At 37.6% G+C, this 22,373-nt stretch overlaps 1 protein-coding gene across 1 annotated transcript in view; it reads right to left on the bottom strand.

Annotated features, from left to right (window-relative positions):
- Nucleotides 1-1,245: 1,245 nt before the first annotated feature.
- The window catches only part of LOC149806447 (DNA repair and recombination protein RAD54-like), a 115,068-nt gene continuing 93,940 nt past the window's right edge, over nt 1,246-22,373 (bottom strand). Inside the window, exons 16-21 of the mRNA XM_089953445.1 lie at nt 20,776-20,886; nt 20,489-20,612; nt 18,604-18,682; nt 17,839-18,018; nt 10,394-10,557; nt 1,246-3,945 (exon numbers count right to left, since the gene is read on the bottom strand). Of these exons, the coding sequence (XP_089809571.1) occupies nt 3,744-3,945; nt 10,394-10,557; nt 17,839-18,018; nt 18,604-18,682; nt 20,489-20,612; nt 20,776-20,886 (860 nt within the window). The 3' untranslated portion in view covers nt 1,246-3,743. The remainder of the gene's footprint in view (nt 3,946-10,393; nt 10,558-17,838; nt 18,019-18,603; nt 18,683-20,488; nt 20,613-20,775; nt 20,887-22,373) is intronic.

The following is a 22,373-nucleotide window of genomic DNA, read 5'->3' as shown; positions in this document are numbered from 1 at the left end:
CCAGTCACATTATCCTGACACATGGCCAACCAGTCCTAACACTAACCACTTAATGCTGAACGCCAAGCGAGGCAGCTGTTAGTAGCATTTTTGTAAGTCTTTGGTACGACTTGACCGGGGATAGAACCCACGACCTCCCACATCCAAGGTGTGAGCTCTAACCACTAGACCACCAGAGCGGTGAAAAAGTATGTGAGAAAACTTGTTGGTAGCTTCCCATGCAACAGTGGTTCTTACAAGGGTTTTCCTGGGTTCTTCCTCCACCAGTTATACTGGCTGCCATTTACAGCCTATCTTGTGCTAAGATACGGCGTTAAACTAAAAACAAGGGGCCATAACATGGTCAGATTTTATCTGCAAATGTTGAAAACTGAACATCACTTAGTTTTTCTCAGTATAAAGCCTAATACTAAATTTCATTTCTAATCCATAAAATCCTTCCATAATTGTTGAGGAGAATTTAAACTGATATTAGTGGCACAGATATCATGCTATGTTGGAAAGACATGGGTACTGCAAAGACCCCTTCCACTGAATATTGTGGAGGCATGAAAACAAACATGGATACTGTGACCTACAATATAAGAGTATGAATATGGGTCCTTACAAAGCAACTACATGCAAGAGTACAAACAAAAAAAAGAAATTACGATAACTTTAAAACTGCCATCAGAGACTGGCTTCATTATCTTTTCTCAATATCTCATTGTAAACACTTATGACATGGTATATCAACGCTATACAATATTTCTATTTCATGAGGTTCAATAATAACCAAAGCATCCTAAAAGATCTGGGTTGATCAATAGGCACTGGACATAGATGACATCACTACAACAACAATGCTGCTTTTCTTTCCGTATAATTTTCTTACTATTTTGTTCACATTGAGATATTGTTTTATTTTCCTGTTTTTTAATAATTGTTGATACACATGAAAATTAACATTAACAAAGAATCTGTATACACTGCTGAAATATGGTATGATTTAAAAATTTATCACTGATTGTAGGGAGAGGACAAACCAATCTATCTGCTTTGTAAACAGAAATTGTCATCCTTTGTTTAATAGTCTCAATGTAGGGACCTGTAGGATATGGCCGACTTGGGGGATTCTTGACCTACTGGTCTCATTTACCTATGGTCAAAGTATGCAGTCTTAAACTAAACTTAATTTGCCAAAATAATTTTTTTTTCTTATTAGATTTACAATGACTGTGATTTGTGACCAAAAAAAAGAAGGAATCAACAGATTTCTTTATTACCCCAAGTGTAAGCTATCAAAGCCTAAACAAATATCTCAATGAACACATAAAGAAAGCAAAGACCTTGTGTACCTTAGGGCTGTTCCATTTAAACATACATGATACCCAGGGGAGGCAGTTTTCTAAAATATCTGCCAGGGTATTTCAATTATTAAATCATAGTTCATATGGGTGAGTGCCCTATGTCAAAAGTGCCTTCCCTGGGTCCCAGGAATGTTTTACTGGAACTGTCCTTAGACTCCACAGGTCACTTACAGTCAAAACATCCACCATGAGAACAAGAAAAATGAGATCTGAATAATGAACAATTTACAAAATTGTCTCCCTTTCTACAAGACAGTTCCATGAGTAATGGTACAATATTTTATATTTCTGCTTTGAAAATGATATTTTCTCTACAGGTACATGGTCATCATCAGGGTCAAAAAGCATTTGTTTTTGTGATTTCTCTGTCATTCTTTATAAAATAAATTTGACACGAATGCCTAAAATTACATCTCCATGCTCAGTGCATATTTTGAGTCCAAAAAGTGTAAAATTACACCAAAATGACTGGGGTGAAGAGGTCTGAAGTCTTTCATAAAAAGTTAAAAAGAAATAAAAGAGAATGAAAGCCATTGCCTTGATATCCCAAATGCAAGCCATTGCCTTGATACCCCAAATGCAAGCCATTGCCTTGATACCCAAAATGAAAGCCATTGCCTTGATACCTCAAATGCAAGCCATTGCCTTGATACCCCAAATGAAAGCCATTGCCTTGATACCCCAAATGCAAGCCATTGCCTTGATACCCCAAATGCAAGCCATTCACAAAGTTTGCTGATGGTTGATAACTCAAGATATTGTGTGGAAACAAAAATGGTAATGGAAGGAAAATGGACAGATGGACAACACCATAACATAATACACTCCACCTAATGGCAGGTACATAAAAAGGTTATAAAATATGTTTAAAGCAGGCTAATTTACTTTTGCCAGAAATGAGTACTCCTCAAGGTAAATACATCAAGTTTCATTACTGTACACACAACAATATGAAAGAAACAGACTTAATGCATTATTGTCTACTCGAACAACTACAACTTACAAGACTGCAAATGGAAATGTAATACCAATGTCTTACCTAGGCTTTGTAGTTAAAACAAAATCATGAGGATTACAGGGTCTACTGATATTTACTGAAAAAATCAACACAAAAATGAGAAGAAAAAAATGTACAACACATATCAGTCAGCATGCATTCCTTTTAGGCTCCATATGAGCTTTCTGAATTCAGAGATTTAGTACTTTGTAAGAAATACTCAGTATTTTCATGTTTATCACATAATACTCAGCAATCACTCATTGCCATAGCAGCTGCCAGCCTTAGTAATGGTCATAGGTAAAGAAATCAGAGGGTGGTAGGACTGATTGACATGGTTAAAGTGAAACTATTAACAGTTTCTGCATTATCTCTTTTTTGTAATATATACACTTACACCTACATTCAGCTATTTCATACAATACTTGAACATCAATATAAATACTCATCTAAACAGGTAATTTTTCATTACAAACTGAGACATCCACTTACAGTGAATTTTCAAAATTGTAATGATTCACAATTAAGATTCTGTATTTCATGAAATTCTAAATATCCAAAATATGCCTTGAAGTAAGGGAATACCTTGGGGGCAGTATATTCCTATCAAATGGTAATGTACTGCCAGATAAGCATTGGTACGCTATAGAATCATGGTTTGGGTCAAAAGTTTGTGTTGTTATGTGTATCTTGTACCACAGCCATAGACTGGAAAGGGAAGTAACTCTGCAAAGTATTATCGTCTGGTCACTTGAATGCATGAACCAGTCCCTTGAGTCTGGAATTCGGTATGTGTCTGGCAAATTATCATGCATATCATAAGAATTTTATTCAGTCAGGGTTCTGACTAACAGGCTTCATCATGTAGGTCAAGTTTGTGACTAGGTGACACAATGAATGTATCACAACTAGACCAAATATAACAAGATACTTCACACACTTGGAAAAATTCTATAAAAAATCAGCAGAAGTTGAATTGAAAACTCTCTCATATTCATGACATTAATCTTCTGATAACAATATTTTCAAACATCATAGTTTAAAAAGAAAATGACACAGCATATGTAGGAAAAGGGAGCAAATACTTGTAAATTTCCATCATGACAAAAAATCGGCCCCTTAGTGTTATATATCTGAATATCCATATTTATGACAAAATTTCTGTATAATTCTGAAAATCAATCAGCCTGGGATAAACTGAAAGCCCTATGCAGACATCTTTGCACAATGAGCAGGTATCAAACTGGAAAAAGTAGAAAGAAATATCACACCAGCACTTTCAACAAGGAGGTATGCTTTTGCTGGTAGTACAAGTATGGATTTTTTTTCTTCAATTTTGTATAAAATCAGGTAAATATGAAAGAGTCAGAGAATATCCCAAGTACAACAGCACTCTGTCATACAGTCTGTCTCTGTTCCTCATGCGACCGATGATGAAAGACAAATGATATTGCTGAGTCCCAGGACCCTTTAAGGATGATATCCACCAACCCCTTTTTATCTGCAGAGTGGTGCCACTGTGATAGATCAGAATTACAGTCACTATCAGGAGGTGGTGGCTTCACTTGAATGTTGTTAACACATCGTCGACACTTAAACCTGAAATTGACAATAAAATTCCATAAATGTACATGAATCAGAAACAAGATAAAATTTGTGGTGGCAACTTTGGACAACAAAATGTAACAAACATGTACAAAGTTAAACACTGATGAAATGCACAGTAGACATTTTGATATAAATATGAAGAAAGAAAGATGTCACATTATTTACAAAATATAATTGCTGCGCTGATATCAGTGCAACATTGGCTGCCATTATAATATGTACTTAATACATACTTGCATCCTCTTTTAAATCCTGCCATCATATTAGCTTGGGTATGCTAACATGCTAAATCCCTGGGTAGGGCACTCTGCCTCAGCACTAAATAACCTAAACATGTTGCTGCGCAGTAAAAGACCAAATCAAATCAAACCAATCTGCTAACAACACATCCAGTTTCCAGTACTGGTTATTCTTTGTTTGTCCATACCACATCAAAGTGGAAACTGACATACAAAAATTGATCCAATGCACTACACAGCAGGTAGTTTCTGTGAATGGATGTAACGGTTGGCCATTCCACCCCCACCCCCAAATTTGACTTTACTGCTGGCTCAATATAATTTAGCCATTGTAAATATAGATAGGTTATAATAATTAAGGTGGTAAATTCTGACAATTTATATTCATAATTTCATTTTGAGACTGGTAAATAACTCAAAAATTTTCCATCACTGAAAATTTTCACAATACATTACAAAGTTTTCTTGCCTGTGAATGGTATATGACTTTTGAGAACATTAGTACAAAATCTTAATATTACTGATGGCAACAATGTCATCTTTGCAACAACACTATTGCAAGAAAGTGATGCCACCTCTATCCTCTACAGGACAACAATCAGATGTACATCCAGACCCACATTAACAGAATCATACCTATATACATGTGGGAAGTTTAGGAAGATCTGACCCATGATAATTTGTGTCATGGATGAGGTATGCCTAGTTTAAAGTGGGAGTTTGGTCAAAATTCAAAGATTATGACTGGATTCTCCAGAACCAACCAATCATAAATTTTAATAGGTTGGTGACATTTTAATGGACAATGTCATTTTCTGTATACTTGGAAAAGTTGCTTATGTCCCAGAAAGTAAACTTGCACAAATGATGTTTGCAATGTTGTTTGGTACTTGGGTTGTACTTTTCCAGAAAGACTTCACCCCAGAAAGTCACAGTCTATTGGGTTTTTTCTTCTTCATATCTGTCTTGTCATGTCACTAGAAATACAATAATTTAATGTATTTAATTTAATTTACTGTCATGGAGATTTTAAAGTTAAAGTTGGTTAAATTTTGCCAAGCAGACTTTGAGAAGTGGTTAAAAGGTTTCTCTTTCAGTATTTAAAGACAGATCAGCATCGTTTGTACAAACAGAAAGGCATACAAGAATGCTAAACATGAAATTTGGTCTAACTGCGTTCAGCATTTTTTAAGATGTCATTGAAACTTTCCTATTTTTGTAACAACTGCACTATTTGATAGCAACTCAGCATCAGTCATATAAACCTGAAAGGCCTTGTGCAAGCATGCTCTGTCAAACTTGGTCAATTTCTGTCAAATGTTTTTTTAGATGACCTTGTTTAAGGATTTCGCTATTTTTGGCAAAGGCAACCACATTTTATGAACAAATGGTATTTGTAAAAATATGACGACCTACATGTAAGAATCTTTTATCATAAATTTTGTCAACTTCTGTTCATTTGTATTTTTTTCAGAAGTTGTTGCAATATTTCTTTCTTAGTAAATGCCAGAATATATGATGGCAGTTTGGCATTTGCGCAAATCTTAAATATGAATGTTTTCTTTCAAATTTGGTCATTGGTTTCTGTAAAGTCATTTAAAGTTTTTACTATTCTTCCTTTGACATAGGAATGGCATCATCTTCATGAAAGGTCTTCATGCATGGATGTCAGATTTGCTTTGAACTGGTCTTTTGGCTTACTAAGAAGCTGTGACATGACACACACACAACACAGGGCCACACCACAAACTTGCTGGGAATTATGGCCTGGTGGGCTAAAACTGAAAGAAGGTCAACATCATTTGCAGAAGACTGAAAGGCCTTTGTACTAGAAGGCTGTCATATTTTCTGAAATTCTGTGGTGATTTTGTTTTGTGTATTTGAACAACAGATGAGGAGCAACATGATTTTAACAAATGTTTTAGAACTTCAGGCCACGATGTCTGTCAAATTTGAAAAATTCTTTTAAGTGTTTTAGTCGGAAGTAATTTATGGGTTTAAGAAAGGACATATTTAATGGTGGATCGGCATCATCTGTGATTTAGATTTTTAATGTAACTTAAATTTCAGTCATATCGCTACCATGTCTGCAGTGTGAAAGTTTACAGAAATGTCTAGTATTGGGGCATCATGCCGCAGACATGTAGCATGATGTCCCACCCAGTCACATTATCCTGACACCAGGCCGACCAGTCCTAACACTAACCTCTTAATGCCGAGTTCCTAGCGAGGCAGCCATTAGTACCATTATTATAAGTCTTTAGTATGACTCAGACGAGGTTCGAACCTGCAACTTGCCGTATCCGAGGCGGATGCTCCAGCCACTAGGCCACTGAAGTGGTCTGTGTAAATATGAAAGGCCTTCATACCAGAATGTTCTCTAATTTAGTAAAATTCTTTTACATGGTTTTTCATAAAAAGTCAAATGAATTTTCTATTTCTAGTAATGTCTGCCATATTTGAAACTTGATAGACAGCATCTTTTGCACAAACTTGAAATATTTTAATACCAGGGTGCTCTCTGTATAATTTGATCAAAAGTAAGTGTGTATGTGTGTGTGTGTGTGTGTGAGTGTGTCAGTGTGTGTGTGATTTGGATTTTTCATGTAGCTTTAACAATTTTTCAACCATATCGCTATGATGTCTGCAGTGTGACAGTTTATAGTGCTGTCTAGCACTGGGTCATCATGCCACAGGCATGTAGTATGATGTCCCACCCAGACACATTATCCTGACACCAGGCTGACCAGTCCTAACACTAACCTCCTAATGCTGAGCCCCAAGTGAGGCAGCTGTTAGTACCATTTTTAAAGTCTTTGGTATGACTTGGCTGGGGATCAAACCCATGACCTCTCGCAACTGAGGCAGACACTCTAACCATTAGGCCACCGGAGTGGTCACACTTTTCTTTTTGCTGAGCAGTTTTTAACAATGAGTTGTTAAAGGTTTCTTGATTTTTAGTAATGGAAATCATACTTAAGCAGAGATTTTAGTAATGGAAATGAAATCACCATATTTGCACAGACCCTAAAAGGCTTTTGTACCAAAATGCTTTCTGCTACATTTTTTTTACATTGGGATAGTGGTCCTCAATAAGAAGTTTTTACACTGGGATAGTGGTCCTCAAAAAGAAGTTTTTACATTGGGATAGTGGTCCTCAAAAAGCTTTTACATTGGGATAGTAGTCCTCAATAAGAAGTTTTTACATTGGGATAGTGGTCCTCAATAAGAAGTTTTTACATTGGGATAGTGGTCCTCAATAAGAAGTTTTTACATTGGGATAGTGGTCCTCAATAAGAAGTTTTTACATTGGGATAGTAGTCCTCAAAAAGAAGTTTTTACATTGGGAAAGTGGTCCTCAACATGAAGTTTTTACACTGGAATAGTGGTCCTCAAAAAGAAGTTTTTACACTGGAATAGTGGTCCTCAATAAGAAGTTTTTACATTGGGATAGTGGTCCTCAATAAGAAGCTTTTACATTGGGATAGTGGTCCTCAATAAGAAGTTTTTACATTGGAATAGTGGTCCTCAAAAAGAAGTTTTTACACTGGAATAGTGGTCCTCAAAAAGAAGTTTTTACATTGGGATAGTGGTCCTCAATAAGATGTTTTTACATTGGAATAGTGGTCCTCAATAAGAAGTTTTTACATTGGGATAGTGGTCCTCAATAAGAAGTTTTTACATTGGGATAGTGGTCCTCAATAAGAAGTTTTTACATTGGGATAGTGGTCCTCAAAAAGAAGTTTTTACATTGGGATAGTGGTCCTCAATAAGATGTTTTTACATTGGAATAGTGGTCCTCAATAAGAAGTTTTTACATTGGGATAGTGGTCCTCAATAAGAAGTTTTTACATTGAGATAGTGGTCCTCAAAAAGAAGTTTTTTTACACTGGAATAGTGGTCCTTAAAAAGATGTTTTTTCATTGGGATAGTGGTCCTCAATAAGAAGGTTTTACATTGGGATAGTGGTCCTCAATAAGAAGCTTTCATACTGGGATAGTGGTCCTCAAAAAGACGTTTTTACATTGGGATAGTGGTCCTCAATAAGAAGTTTTTACATTGGGATAGTGGTCCTCAATAAGATGTTTTTACATTGGGATAGTGGTCCTCAATAAGAAGTTTTTACATTGAGATAGTGGTCCTCAAAAAGAAGTTTTTACACTGGAATAGTGGTCTTTAAAAAGATGTTTTTACACTGGGATAGTGGTCCTCAATAAGAAGGTTTTACATTGGGATAGTGGTCCTCAATAAGAAGCTTTCATACTGGGATAGTGGTCCTCAAAAAGAAGTTTTTACATTGGGATAGTGGTCCTCAATAAGAAGTTTTTACATTGGGATAGTGGTCCTCAATAAGATGTTTTTACACTGGGATAGTGGTTCTCAATAAGAAGTTTTTACATTGGGATAGTGGTCCTCAATAAGAAGTTTTTACATTGGGATAGTGGTCCTCAATAAGAAGCTTTCATATTGGGATAGTGGTCCTCAAAAAGAAGTTTTTACATTGGGATAGTGGTCCTCAATAAGAAGTTTTTACACTGGGATAGTGGTCCTCACTAAGAAGTTTTTACATTGGGATAGTGGTCCTCAATAAGAAGTTTTTACATTGGGATAGTGGTCCTCAATAAGAAGCTTTCATACTGGGATAGTGGTCTTCAAAAAGAAGTTTTTACATTGGGATAGTGGTCCTCAATAATAAGTTTTTACATTGGGATAGTGGTCCTCAATAAGCTTCTTTTACATTGGGATAGTGGTCCTCAATAAGAAGCTTTTACATTGGGATAGTGGTCCTCAATAAGAAGTTTTTACATTGAGATAGTGGTCCTCAAAAAGAAGTTTTTACACTGGAATAGTGGTCCTTAAAAAGATGTTTTTACACTGGGATAGTGGTCCTCAATAAGAAGGTTTTACATTGGGATAGTGGTCCTCAATAAGAAGCTTTCATACTGGGATAGTGGTCCTCAAAAAGAAGTTTTTACATTGGGATAGTGGTCCTCAATAAGAAGTTTTTACATTGGGATAGTGGTCCTCAAAAAGAAGTTTTTACATTGGGATAGTGGTCCTCAATAAGAAGATTTTACATTGGGATAGTGGTCCTCAAAAAGAAGTTTTTACATTGGGATAGTGGTCCTCAAAAAGAAATTTTTACATTGGGATAGTGGTCCTCAATAAGAAGTTTTTACATTGGAATAGTAGTCCTCAATAAGAAATTTTTACATTGGGATAGTGGTCCTCAATAAGAAGTTTTTACATTGGGATAGTGGTCCTCAATAAGAAGTTTTTACATTGGGATAGTGGTCCTCAATAAGAAGTTTTTACATTGGGATAGTGGTCCTCAAAAAGAAGTTTTTACATTGGGATAGTGGTCCTCAATAAGAAGCTTTCATATTGGGATAGTGGTCCTCAAAAAGAAGTTTTTACATTGGGATAGTGGTCCTCAATAAGAAGTTTTTACACTGGGATAGTGGTCCTCACTAAGAAGTTTTTACATTGGGATAGTGGTCCTCAATAAGAAGTTTTTACATTGGGATAGTGGTCCTCAATAAGAAGCTTTCATACTGGGATAGTGGTCTTCAAAAAGAAGTTTTTACATTGGGATAGTGGTCCTCAATAATAAGTTTTTACATTGGGATAGTGGTCCTCAATAAGCTTCTTTTACATTGGGATAGTGGTCCTCAATAAGAAGCTTTTACATTGGGATAGTGGTCCTCAATAAGAAGTTTTTACACTGAGATAGTGGTCCTCAAAAAGAAGTTTTTACACTGGAATAGTGGTCCTTAAAAAGATGTTTTTACACTGGGATAGTGGTCCTCAATAAGAAGGTTTTACATTGGGATAGTGGTCCTCAATAAGAAGCTTTCATACTGGGATAGTGGTCCTCAAAAAGAAGTTTTTACATTGGGATAGTGGTCCTCAATAAGAAGTTTTTACATTGGGATAGTGGTCCTCAAAAAGAAGTTTTTACATTGGGATAGTGGTCCTCAAAAAGAAGTTTTTACATTGGGATAGTGGTCCTCAATAAGAAGATTTTACATTGGGATAGTGGTCCTCAAAAAGAAGTTTTTACATTGGGATAGTGGTCCTCAAAAAGAAGTCAAAAAATAAATGCTGATGGACATTGCATGATAAATGGCAATCCCATAAATCTCCTGGCCTTATGGCCATATGAGCTTAAAAAACGAATGGAAGAGTATGGCACTTACTTGTCATGTGTGTCACTGAGGGTATTTTCATCAAGACGGAACAGGTCACGCAGCTCGTCACGGCTGAAATGTCTCTCCACATCTTCCTCCTTGTCCACCACACAGCTACTAAGGGCCTTTTTGTGAGCTTGGCGCTGGAAAATCTTCTCCTCTATTGTACCAGTCTAAAAATATTAAATGGTGTCCATCAATGTGGTCCAAATGATATAAAATCGATTGAAATATCAACACTACCTTAACCCTAAGGTGAAATGAGTCAGACATGGAAACTGTTTATAGTTAAGCTTAAATAAAAATAGGACTCATCACATATAAACAACAAAAACAATAGAAAACTAGTAATGTAACCAGGGTACACAAATGTCACCCCATAAGTGCCTGAAACTGACCAAAATAAAAAAATGAATTATGGATGGTTGGACAAGAGAATTATTTATCTCCCAGGATGACAGTGGTAGAGCATAACAATGCATTTTTGAAAGCATAGCCAAGGTGTGAATCTTGGTATTTTGTTCGCAACTTATTTAGTTCTGCGGGGTATAGGGGGCTCTGGATAGAGGTAGTACCTTTGTTGTCTGGCACCTGCATTCTCTGAGTAGATGGACGCACTGGTCCCCATCCATCTCCCAAATCTCTCATGTCTGCCTCCAAGATGGAATCATTCCTGGCGTACCCCAGTGCATCACTTCACCTGGCGGGCCAAACAACATTGAGGGGGTGATGTTAACACTGCATCACCAGGCTTATGAACTTCTACAGGGAAGTCACTGGCAAGGGCGGAAGGTCTCTACAGATCAACGGCCAAGTGTTTTCAGAACTAGGTCGCACCATATGTATTAGTGGACTGTGGCTGTGGCAGACCAGTTATGGTTTGAAATAGCAGGGAAGGCAGACCTCTTCAGCCATGGTTGGCCATCTACGTGGGAGAGGGAAATTCCGATAGAAAACCTACGGATCGCTGTCCTTGCTGTCACCGTCCTGGCTTGCTAGGTCATGGCAGATGAACCCCAGGTTTAAAGGGGGGGCCTGTTTGCGCAGACTGCACTCCACCATTGTGCAGGCACGAAGAACTGTCTACTGATTACATTTGACTCTATCAAGCTCTACAGCAATGGGAAAGGGGCGAAAACGACAAGAGAAAGATGTCACTGGAAGCCGCAGTCCCAATCCTACATGCATGCAACTCAGGCCTTTGGCCGCCTGGTGTTGATCCAGAAATGACACCATCACCCAGCAGCAGCCTAAGTGACCAAGCAACCTTTTCTAGGGACAGCACTGCTTGCTCCGCATGGAGAGGGGCCATAAAAGGTGGCCTAACCAAAGCTTGTCTCCTTATTCCCCCCCCCCCACCAGTCAGCCTGCTGCAGCCAACAGGCATCTTCCAATGACGTCAAAACATAAGAGACAAAAACAAGGCATGCCCCACCTGCCTCACATCATGGGAAAAGACTAAAACTGGCTTGTTGGAACATCAGAACAATGCTAGACTCAACCAACAGCAACAGACCAGAATGACGCTCTGCCTTAATTGCTCACGAACTCTCTCGCCTTGCTGTTGACACTGCTGCACTTAGTGAAGTCTGCCTTTCAGAGGAAGGAAGTCTGAGAGAACTCAGTGCTGGATAAACCCTGTACTGGTCAGAAAAACCAAAAACTGAAAATCGATTTTCAGGAGTCGGTTTCATGGTCAAGGACTCAATCGCCACCATGTTAACAAACCTTCCCACTGGTCACACCAACTGCATCATGTCCATACATCTCTCATTAGGGAACCAACAACACACCACACTCTTCAGTACATATACTCTAACACTCCAGGCAGATCCTTCTGAAAAGGATAAATTCTATGCTGATCTGCGCAGACTTCTCAAGAGCGTCCCAGAGAGTAACAAAATAATCATCCTTGGAGATTTCAATGCCAGAGTGGGCTGAGATTCAGACGTCTGGAAAGCTGTTCCTTCTGAAACATGGCATGAGTGGCTGCAATGGCAATGGGTGCCTGCTTCTTGAATTTTGCGCAGAATTACAGCTCACCATCACAAACACCGTATTCCAGCAGAAAGACAGCCTAAATACGACCAGAATGCATCCTAGATCAAAACACTGGCACCTAATCAATTACATCATAGTACGCCAGAGGGACATAAAACATCCTTCATACCAGAGTGATGCCCAGTGCAGAGTGCTGCACAGATCATTGTCTTGGCTGATGCAAGCTCGACTTCCACTTCAAACGCGACCCAGACAACAAGGAGGTACCCTGAGAATGAAGCTCCAGATCAAAACCCTTTTGTGTGCAGACATCAAGTCAGATTTTCCAGTGAGCCTTTACTCTAGACCTGAAGAACATAATTTTCCACTAGATTCATCTCTGGAAGAAATGCATAATCACAACAAGCTGCCATTATGCAAACTCAGAAGAAATCATTGGATTCAACATTAAGGAAAAACAAAGACTGGTTTGAAGAAAACAACCAAGAAATCCAAGAACTGCTTGCCAGAAAGAGATCAGCGTACCATGCCCACCTCGCTCAACCATCCTGTCCACAAAACAAAGCAGCCTTCCACATTATCTGCAGCTCCCTCCAGTGCAGGCTTTGAGACATATAAAATGAATGGTGGACAAAGCTTGCATAAAAAACCAGCTGTACACTGACACTGCTGATTACAAGGGGTTCGATGAAGCATTGAAAGCAGTGTATGGTCTTCCTTCCAAATACGGAGACCCCTACAGAGTGCAGATGGCCAAGAGCTACTCACTGACAGGGAATCTATCCTGAACTGCTGGTCAGAGCACTTCCACACCGTACAGTCCAGGAGGCAGCTATTGATCGCATCCCACAACTGCCACCAAAGATGGAATTCGATGAGGCACCCACACTGCGAGAGACTGTAGAAGCAACAGAACAGCTGAAGACTAGAAAGGCTGCAGGAAAAGATGGTATCCCACCAGAGATATAGAAGAAAGGAGACCCAGCATTACACACCAAACTCCACAAGTTCTTCTTTTGCTGCTGGGAGAGAGGGAAACTTCTACAAGACCTCCGAGATGCAGTCATCATCACCTTGTACAAAAACAAGGGGGAAAAGTCTGTCTGCTCAAATTACCATGGGATAACTGTGCTCTCAATTGCAGGCAAAATCCTTGCTAGAATGTTGCTAACAGACTTGTGCCCACCACTGCAGAAGAACATGCTCCAGAGAGTCAATGTGGCTTCAGAGCCAGTAGAGGCACAACTGACATGGTGTTTGTCCTGAGACTGATCCAGGAGAATGTCGAGGACAAAACAAAGGACTGTACATCGCATCTGTGGACCTGACAAATGGCATATGACATTTTGAGCAAAACTGACTGTGGTAAATCCTTGAAAAGCTCTGCTGTCCTCCGAAGTTCCTTATCATGGTCATCGAACAACATGAAGACCAGCTTAGTAAGGTCAGAAACAATAACGACCTATCACAGACCTTCCCCATTGTAAATGGTGTGAAACAGGGCTGCATTTTAGCCCCACTTTGTTCTTAATCTTCTTCAGCATGATGCTCCAAAAAGCAACAGAAGACCTTGATGACGAAGATGGCATCTATATCCAATTTCATACTGATGGCAACCTCTTCAACTTAAGGTCACTTCAGGCCCACACCAAGACCTTGGAAAAACTGATTAGAGAACTTCCCTACGCAGATGATGCAGCACTTGTTGCCCACACGGAAGCTGCCTTACAGCTTGTAACATCCTGCTTTGCAGAAGCTTGCCAGCTCTTTAGACTTGAGGTCAGCCTAAAGAAAACTGAGGTACTTCACCAGTCTGCTCCCAAGGAAGAGTACCAGCCATGAAGCATCTTCATTGACCAACAGAGCTGAATGTAGTCCACCAGTTCACCTACCTGGGCTGTGTGATATCCTCTGATGCCAAGATTGACAAAGAAATAGACACTGACAACAGACTGGCCAAGGCAAACAGTACCTTCAGCAAGTGTGGTACAATGCCGGTCTCAAGAGAGATCAGTGTTTACAGATCTGTCATACTGACCACCCTCCTATATGGTGCCTAATCTTTGGTCACCTACACCGCCATCTCCGCCTCCTTGAACGCTTTCATTAGCACTGCATCCGCACCATCCTCAATTTCGACTGGAGTGACATTTGAACAAAGACTGGCCAGCTTGGAGGAAAAACTATGGTGAAGAAAAAACCAGAAACCATCAGCAGCACCCACCACAACCCAGACATTCCCCTGCAGCTTCTGTGGATGGACGTGCCTGTCACTTATTGGGCTCGTCAGCTACAGGCTAACCACAGAAGTTGACCATAGCAGCTGTAAAACTGAACCATAGCAATCGTAGAGCTGAATGTTGCTGGTCGAGTAGCAGGTGATCGGGCATTCCTGATGTGTGTAACATTAAGCACCTATCTGTAAATCTTGCAACATAGAGGGGTGGACATTACTGACAGCAGTACATCTTAATTCAGATGGAACATTCAACAGCAGCTCACTCACTGACGAAAAGGCCTTGGCATTAATGGCGTCTTATATTTTGTCAGAAAGATGCTCAGTAATTTCTGCTGGCTTTGATGATTGTAGAAAAATTCCTCATCATTGTTGACACAGATCCTTACCCTATTTGCCCTGCTCACCACAGACTGGGGATGGAACTCAGAAGGTGACAAAACACAAAATACATTTCTTCAATTGCTGCCTTGAATCTAAGCCCCATCTGTTGCAGAGCTGGATGAGAGTGCAGTGGCAACTCAAGGTTGTCACCTTCCTCAACAGAATGGTTGACTTCATTGTGTGTGCTTTCCATATCCACACACATGCCAACCAGGTGAGAGATACAAGCATAATTATTGTTAATATGTGACAAAAAAGCATAATCTGAACATAAAAGGTGTAACCTATATATTACAAGCCATAATTACAGGAAACGATGAAACAGATACATTTATCCTTTTCCACTAACCTGGATATGCTTCTGTACCATAATACTAACACAAAACAGACTGTAAAAATATATATACAACTAGTCTACATGTCTATCTTTTGCTAAATGATTGTAAAGTCAAATCAACAAATTCTACAATGAGCATGATGATGTGCACAATCAGAGTGCTGTATTACATCACTCTCATATTCTTCTTTTCAAAATTGTAAAGTGCTATTGATTTGTCATATTTCTGATCAGACTTGTTTTGAAGGTTACAAAGAACCCTCTGCTCTAATATTTTTCAGTAATACAACATCCATGAGCCACATCAATAAAGCCTGTTTTGCTTAATATGTGGCACCATGTTTTTTAGTCTGCAAACTAAATGTACTATCAATGTAATGAATCTGTAAGGCATATTTTCAAATTGAAGAAACCAGTCTGTTTTCTTGGAAATGTCATATACAGTTGCTATAAAAAATATAAGGAGATCACATGTAAGTCTGGAATTGACACCTGTACTCATATCTTATGCAGCAGTCTTCAGCTCAATGGTCTGCATTGTCTTTGTAGCTGTTGCTGACAGCTCAATGGTCTGCATTGTCTTTGTAGCTGTTGCTGACAGCTCAATGGTCTGCATTGTCTTTGTAGCTGTTGCTGACAGCTCAATGGTCTGCATTGTCTTTGTAGCTGTTGCTGACAGCTCAATGGTCTGCATTGTCTTTGTAGCTGTTGCTGACAGCTCAATGGTCTGCATTGTCTTTGAAGCTGTTGCTGACAGCTCAATGGTCTGCATTGTCTTTGAAGCTGTTGCTGACAGCTCAATGGTCTGCATTGTCTTTGAAGCTGTTGCTGACAGAAGGTCAACCTACAATGAGCTGGACCAACATCAACAAACCTTTATCAATACACCTGAAACTAGGTCAGCCGGGATGGTATTCAATGGCTGGTAAGATTCATCCAAGTTAGAACAGCTCAAAAAGTCCAATTCTAAACCTATAGGCCTGGTCTTATTGGCATAAAGGTTATGTGCAGGCAGGCAAAACTAATTATGCATAATGAACTGCTAAAAAGGGGATAACTCTTGCCCCATATTCTCCAGTAGATAGCCATGACAATAATCTTATAGCAAAATCCTCAGAAAGTAACATTTCAGATGTATCTTGTTGTATGATGTACCAAATTTGAGGTTCTGATAAGACATGGGTAAGATCCATTGTGACAGTTATCTGCAGCACTGGATGTGACAGGGCCACCGGAACTATGCTGGGAATCTTCAAGGAGTGATAACTGGGTGAGGATTCAAAGATATGAACCATGACCTCATCTCCCAGTCCTAAAATTGTTTACAACATCACACTCCTCAGCGCACGTAATGCAGACACCACACGGATTAGAAAATGATCTTTCAGTGCAAGATAGATATGTCTCATGGTTGTCTTCAGTGACCCTGAATCACATGCACTTCTTCAAGACATTTCCTTATAAATCTGAGAGGAAGAGACAGAGAAAGACCAAAATGCAAAAAAATAACACAGATTAGATGAATATAAACAGACATGCATGACTTACTAGTCAATGAACAGGTCTACAATGATCGCCCAAAAATATGAATAAATGGACCCAAAGCACACAAACAAGTATACTCTGGTAAAACTAACAGAACCACAAAAATAAAAACAAAAATGAAAATGTATGGCTTGAAACAATAAAAGGTCAATGGAGTCATGGAACTGAAAGTGCAGTCCCAACTGAAAGCTTAAACTAGTAAACAGCCAATAAATGGTTGGGTATGCAATGGTGGGTGAGGGGAGGTTATTTGTGGGAGTGTGTGTGTGATTTGGATTTTTAATGTAGCTTTAACACTTTTTCAGTCATATCGCTAAGATGTCTGCAGTGTGGCAGTTGTTAGTGATGTCTAGCACTGGGGCATCATGCCGCAGACATGTAGCATGATGTCCCACCCAATCACATTATCCTGACACCAGGACGACCAGTCCTAACACAAACCTATTAATGCTGAGCGCATAGTGTGGCAACTGTTAGTACCATTTTTATAAGTTTCTGGTATGACTCGGCCAGAGTTTAAACCTGCAACCTCCCGCATCTGAGTCCAATGCTCTAACCACTAGGCCATTGAAGCAGTCTGAGGTAGTTTGTATGAATTACCCACATCCACACATACATACAGCACACACATATAAGGAAGACAATTGTTTTTTTGTCTATTTTGGGTAGTAGCAACTCTTTTGCCTAATTTTAGTGTGATTGGGTAAAGCATTTGACAAAAAATATGCCAGTCTGCAAAAGCCATTCATTTCTTTATTCTGTCATTGTAGGTAGGTTGGAGAATTAAACAAGGATGATGATCTGCATTTCAATTTATATGGGAAGAAACCAAAGGAGCATGCTAAAGGATAAAAGACCTACAACTTAAAACAAGTAATATACTAAGATGTGAAACAACAGGTTATTATATGAAATATTGTATACTCGGGATAAGCAAGTCCGGGTGCTTACAGCAATAAGCCTGTATATGTAGCACTGTTTCTTCTGTCCATCTCTCCAGCATCGAGCCATGGCCTGTTCATCATTAGCTGGGTTCCAGTCAGGGTCAAACATTACCAGACGGTTCGCACCAATCAGATTGAGTCCACATCCCCCTGCTTTGCTACTCAACATAAATATAAACTCAGGACTCTGAAACAATCACAAATCTTCCAGTCAATTATGCAGCTCTTTTTCTTCTCTTGCACATCATAAAATATTAAAAACATTTACAAGGAAGTTATGAAGTCAGGCTTTCTACGTATTTTATTTTTTTAAAAACTGTTTACCTAAGTAATCACACTTCAGGCTGGTTAATATCATGAAATGCAAATTACACCAAAGACCAGTAACTTCCCCACAAAGATGTGTAAAGAAATGAAGAGCAAGTTCCAGTACAGAATTTTATCTACTACAACAATGAAATATAATGCAATTTGCTGAATCTGAGAGTATTACAGATATAATCTGGGCTTTCCATAGAGGTCCTCTGGGGCTGAAAATGGGTTTCATGACCAAAGCAAATTGTCCCCAGTTTAATGTAAACTATTTTAAATTCATGCTGAATTTGCCGTCATAGTAATTTACTTCAGAAAATGTTACTCCAAACCAATCCATTTTTCCTCCAAAATAATGGGCTCAAGCACTTCCAATCACTTAAGCAATATCTCTGGGAATAAAATTATCAATTTAATGTTAAATTTTCTATTTTATTCCCAAGATGCGAACAGGACTTACGGATGGATTACTGAATTTTTCCACAATCTTTGCTCTCTTTTTTATTGACATTGACCCATCAAGCCTGACAAACAAGTACCTGGAAATACAGATAAAGATGGGTATAGCATGGACAAAATGATAGCTCTGTCATAGTGTAAGTGTGAATGTACACGTGCAAATCTACCTACAAAATGGTAAAACTTTTCAGCAACGAAAAACAGCATCAAACAAAGAAACAATTTTTTGCATGAAAGTAGATGACACAGGTAGGCATTAAAAATATCAATAAAACAGTTTTCTTGTTGGCAGCTTAAAAGCCTTCTTCTTTTTGACAACTCTAACATTTTCACCATCTATTTTTACAATATTTAAACAAATTTTTTTATATTGTTGTACTGACCCAGGTATGTAGTCATGAATTTGAATCAGCAACTACAACAAAGAGGACTAATAAAATATCATTGTCAATTATAAATCTGAACAAGTATTTCATACGAAACTGAGAATTCCTTCAGTGCTTTCCATTTCTCATCTAAACAGGAAAGACAAAGTCATGGAACTTGAACCTAACATAATCAATGACATCGCTATATTTAACTGTGCATGACATGCTTTCAACTGCACGTAGACCCAAATATGCAGGTGCACTATTCAGAGTCTACCCTGTTTGCTCAAAATTATACATCAAAATGGCAGAACGTACCATGATCTAATGGCCCATTATGTATGGCAGATCTAGATCTATACACTGGTTGAGTGTTATACACCAGTAAATACGGTATTTGAAGCACAAACCTGGTTTCTAAAGGATGATTTCTTATAAAACGTTGAAATATTTGATATTCTGAAAAACAGATATTTTAAAATAGCTGAAGAGTCCAAGAAATCTATAATTACTTAAAAATGCATCACTAAGTGTACATTTTCTTGTGTTATTTTAGTTCAATATCTATTAGTGTTCTGATAATAATAAAAAAAACTCCAGTCAGAAAATTTGGATATCCAAGCATTATGACTTTTCCATTATTAATTATAAAACATTACATATTTTAATTTAAATGTCAGACTTAGAGTGATGAAATCTTCCAGGAAAGACAAAATATGTGAAAAACAGGTTCCAGTTAATATAGGCATTGGTAGTTTCACAAAACCCAAGTGCCAACAAGATAGCAGACAACTGATGTGCCAGTGAACCATTCAATTCCATGGGGTGTAATTAACCATCACCAAACATACAACACTGTCCATGAAAAATGTAGAAATATCTTCAAGCAATTAAAACAGTTGACTGGTTACAATGAACAAGTAAACTTAATGGTTAATTACTTTTGATAAACAAATCATATAACATTAAATCTAAACATATATATTCCCAAGTCTTCTACCTATGGCCAAGTAAGGGTTATTACCTAGAAAAGTACGGGAAAAAGAAAGTACTCAGTCACTAAGTGTCCATAGCAATACTTGAATCATAAATTAAAAATCATCAAATATGCACAGGATCATTGACTCCTCTTATCAATATACAATGAAGTGGTTAAAATAATTTTTTATATAATAAATTTATTATGATCACATCAGTTTTCACAGCAGAAAGCCTGCATGCTGACTACAACAGGTCATAAATCACAAATGATTTCAAAAGGCATACTTTATATTCAATTTATCATTGCATCTCACAGAACTATTATTGAGATTTTTTAAATTATACACATTTTTTTCTTTTCCATTATTAAAAAAGAGACAAGTGAAAACCATGTCATTTTAAATCCAATTTCTCCCTTTGTTCATAGTGATAAGATACACTTCCACAACAAATAACATTACCTTGATAAAATCATAATGTAATGATTACATCATTCTGAGCTGTGTAAAAGCAAATAACCTTTAGAGTTGAACTTACCCTCTCTGCCTGCAGAGTTTCTCAAAGAGATCCAGTGTTTGTGTGTAGTTGGACACCAGCACTACTTTGTCACTGGTGGTTGTCTTAATTAATGCCAGCAAACAGTCCAAAACCAGAAACTTCCCTGTGAAGAATTAAACATAAATGAATCTTCTATTTATCTACACTAACAGCCAAAATATAATAAAATGACAAACAAATATTACAATCCTAATTACATTTTTATCACTCAACAAAATCTCTGTATAACGTTTACAAAAAATCTTAAAATGTTCATCGTTCCTTACCTGAGAGCTCCGGTTTGACCTGCTTAAGGTTGTAGCCTGCGGGAAAAAGGTCAATAGTTCCTTCAAATCCATCGGCTTCTTCCTGACACTTTTCATAAATCAAGTCTGGATCTAAAAAGGATATTTTTTTTCTCGTTGAATACACACACATCATAGTTAGAGCAGTATCTGCAAATGATGCCAACCAAACCTGGTATTATTAAAATTATTATTAGAAAATCATTAGATGCCTGAGTACTAAAGTGTATCGTTCTGTGTCAACTAGAGGATAGAATGGTATAAAAGGCGATTATTATTGTAAACAATGAAGGTGAAGGATTGATTCTGAAGTCTACAACCAATTATCAGAAGTAACTAGTTTCTTTGCCATCATTCCCTAAGAGATTCCAAAACTGTGAATGTTTTTTTAAATTATACATAAAAGATGTTATAAAAGTAACTCAATTTTTGTTTTTTATATATTATAAAAAGATATTTTTGTGGTTTCCTTAAATTGTGATTTTGCCTGTCAAAATTTGCATATTCATAGGTACTTAATTTTGTGGATTAACCTCAATACATACCCAAAATAAATAATACAAAACTAAGCCTACAACATACAGCAGTTACTTCCATGGTTAAAACAACACTTCCACCTGACTGACACAAATCAAACTCCTGTCAAGATCAATCACACTCAATATCAAAGGGAGCCAAGGAAGCCAAAATCACTAAGCAAACGTGTTATCAAAGTACACTTGTTTGATCTCTTCATTAAAGAACTGTCCGTAATAAAGTTGCACCATCAGCACTCTCTGACAACCATGACTTTAACACAATGGCCAAAGTGTGATAAAATAACTTAAATCCTGGTTGGTTTGGTTGATGCCACCATTCCACATGTGAAACAAACTGACCAACTGCCCCTTGCTCAATACAATTAACTAGCAGTGTCAACAATGGATGTGCACCAACCTGACAAACATTTGTATATCAGCAGATATGACTGGTATGATGTTGATTCAGTGGTTTTGATCAAATATCAGTGAAGTATAAGCTTTAATACTATGCTGTAATCAGTGTATATACATCGTGTTTCATTAGTATTTTAATGTTCTTCATTGGGATCAAGGATGCATGGATAAAATGAGACATTCTGTGAGGATTTAAATTTTTTAAAAATAGTTTGACTTGAATGAAAAAGAGATCATTAAATCTAACTTTCAAATACTATTATAATTTATCATCTTTTATTTCATTTTCAGTTATGCTATGGCTTGTATACCTTATGCATTTTCTTGTTTTTTCACAGTCTTTACTTATCTCACAACAGTGAGAGAAAATTACAGTTACTAGATACTGTATAGATACAAGTGCACTGAAACAATTAAAAATGCTTTACAATTCTTTTCAAATGGTTAAAATGAAAGAAACATACACAAAAAATGATATTTTTTTACCATATTACAGAAGTGATGTTGATTTATTAAATAGCTTAGTTAATCTCTATGAATGAAACGCAGAAAGAAAACTGAGAGAGGAGGTAGCTTTGTCTTATGAGGCTGATTTTTCATTTAATTTATGTGCATGTATTTTGTTATTAAGCCAATTCCATCATG

The sequence above is a fragment of the Sinohyriopsis cumingii genome, chromosome 1 (genome assembly GCF_028554795.1).
Source record: "Sinohyriopsis cumingii isolate HCF-2022 chromosome 1, ASM2855479v2, whole genome shotgun sequence".
Classification (NCBI taxonomy): Eukaryota; Metazoa; Mollusca; class Bivalvia; order Unionida; family Unionidae; genus Sinohyriopsis; species Sinohyriopsis cumingii.
This window is presented reverse-complemented; position numbering and strand designations above follow the sequence as displayed.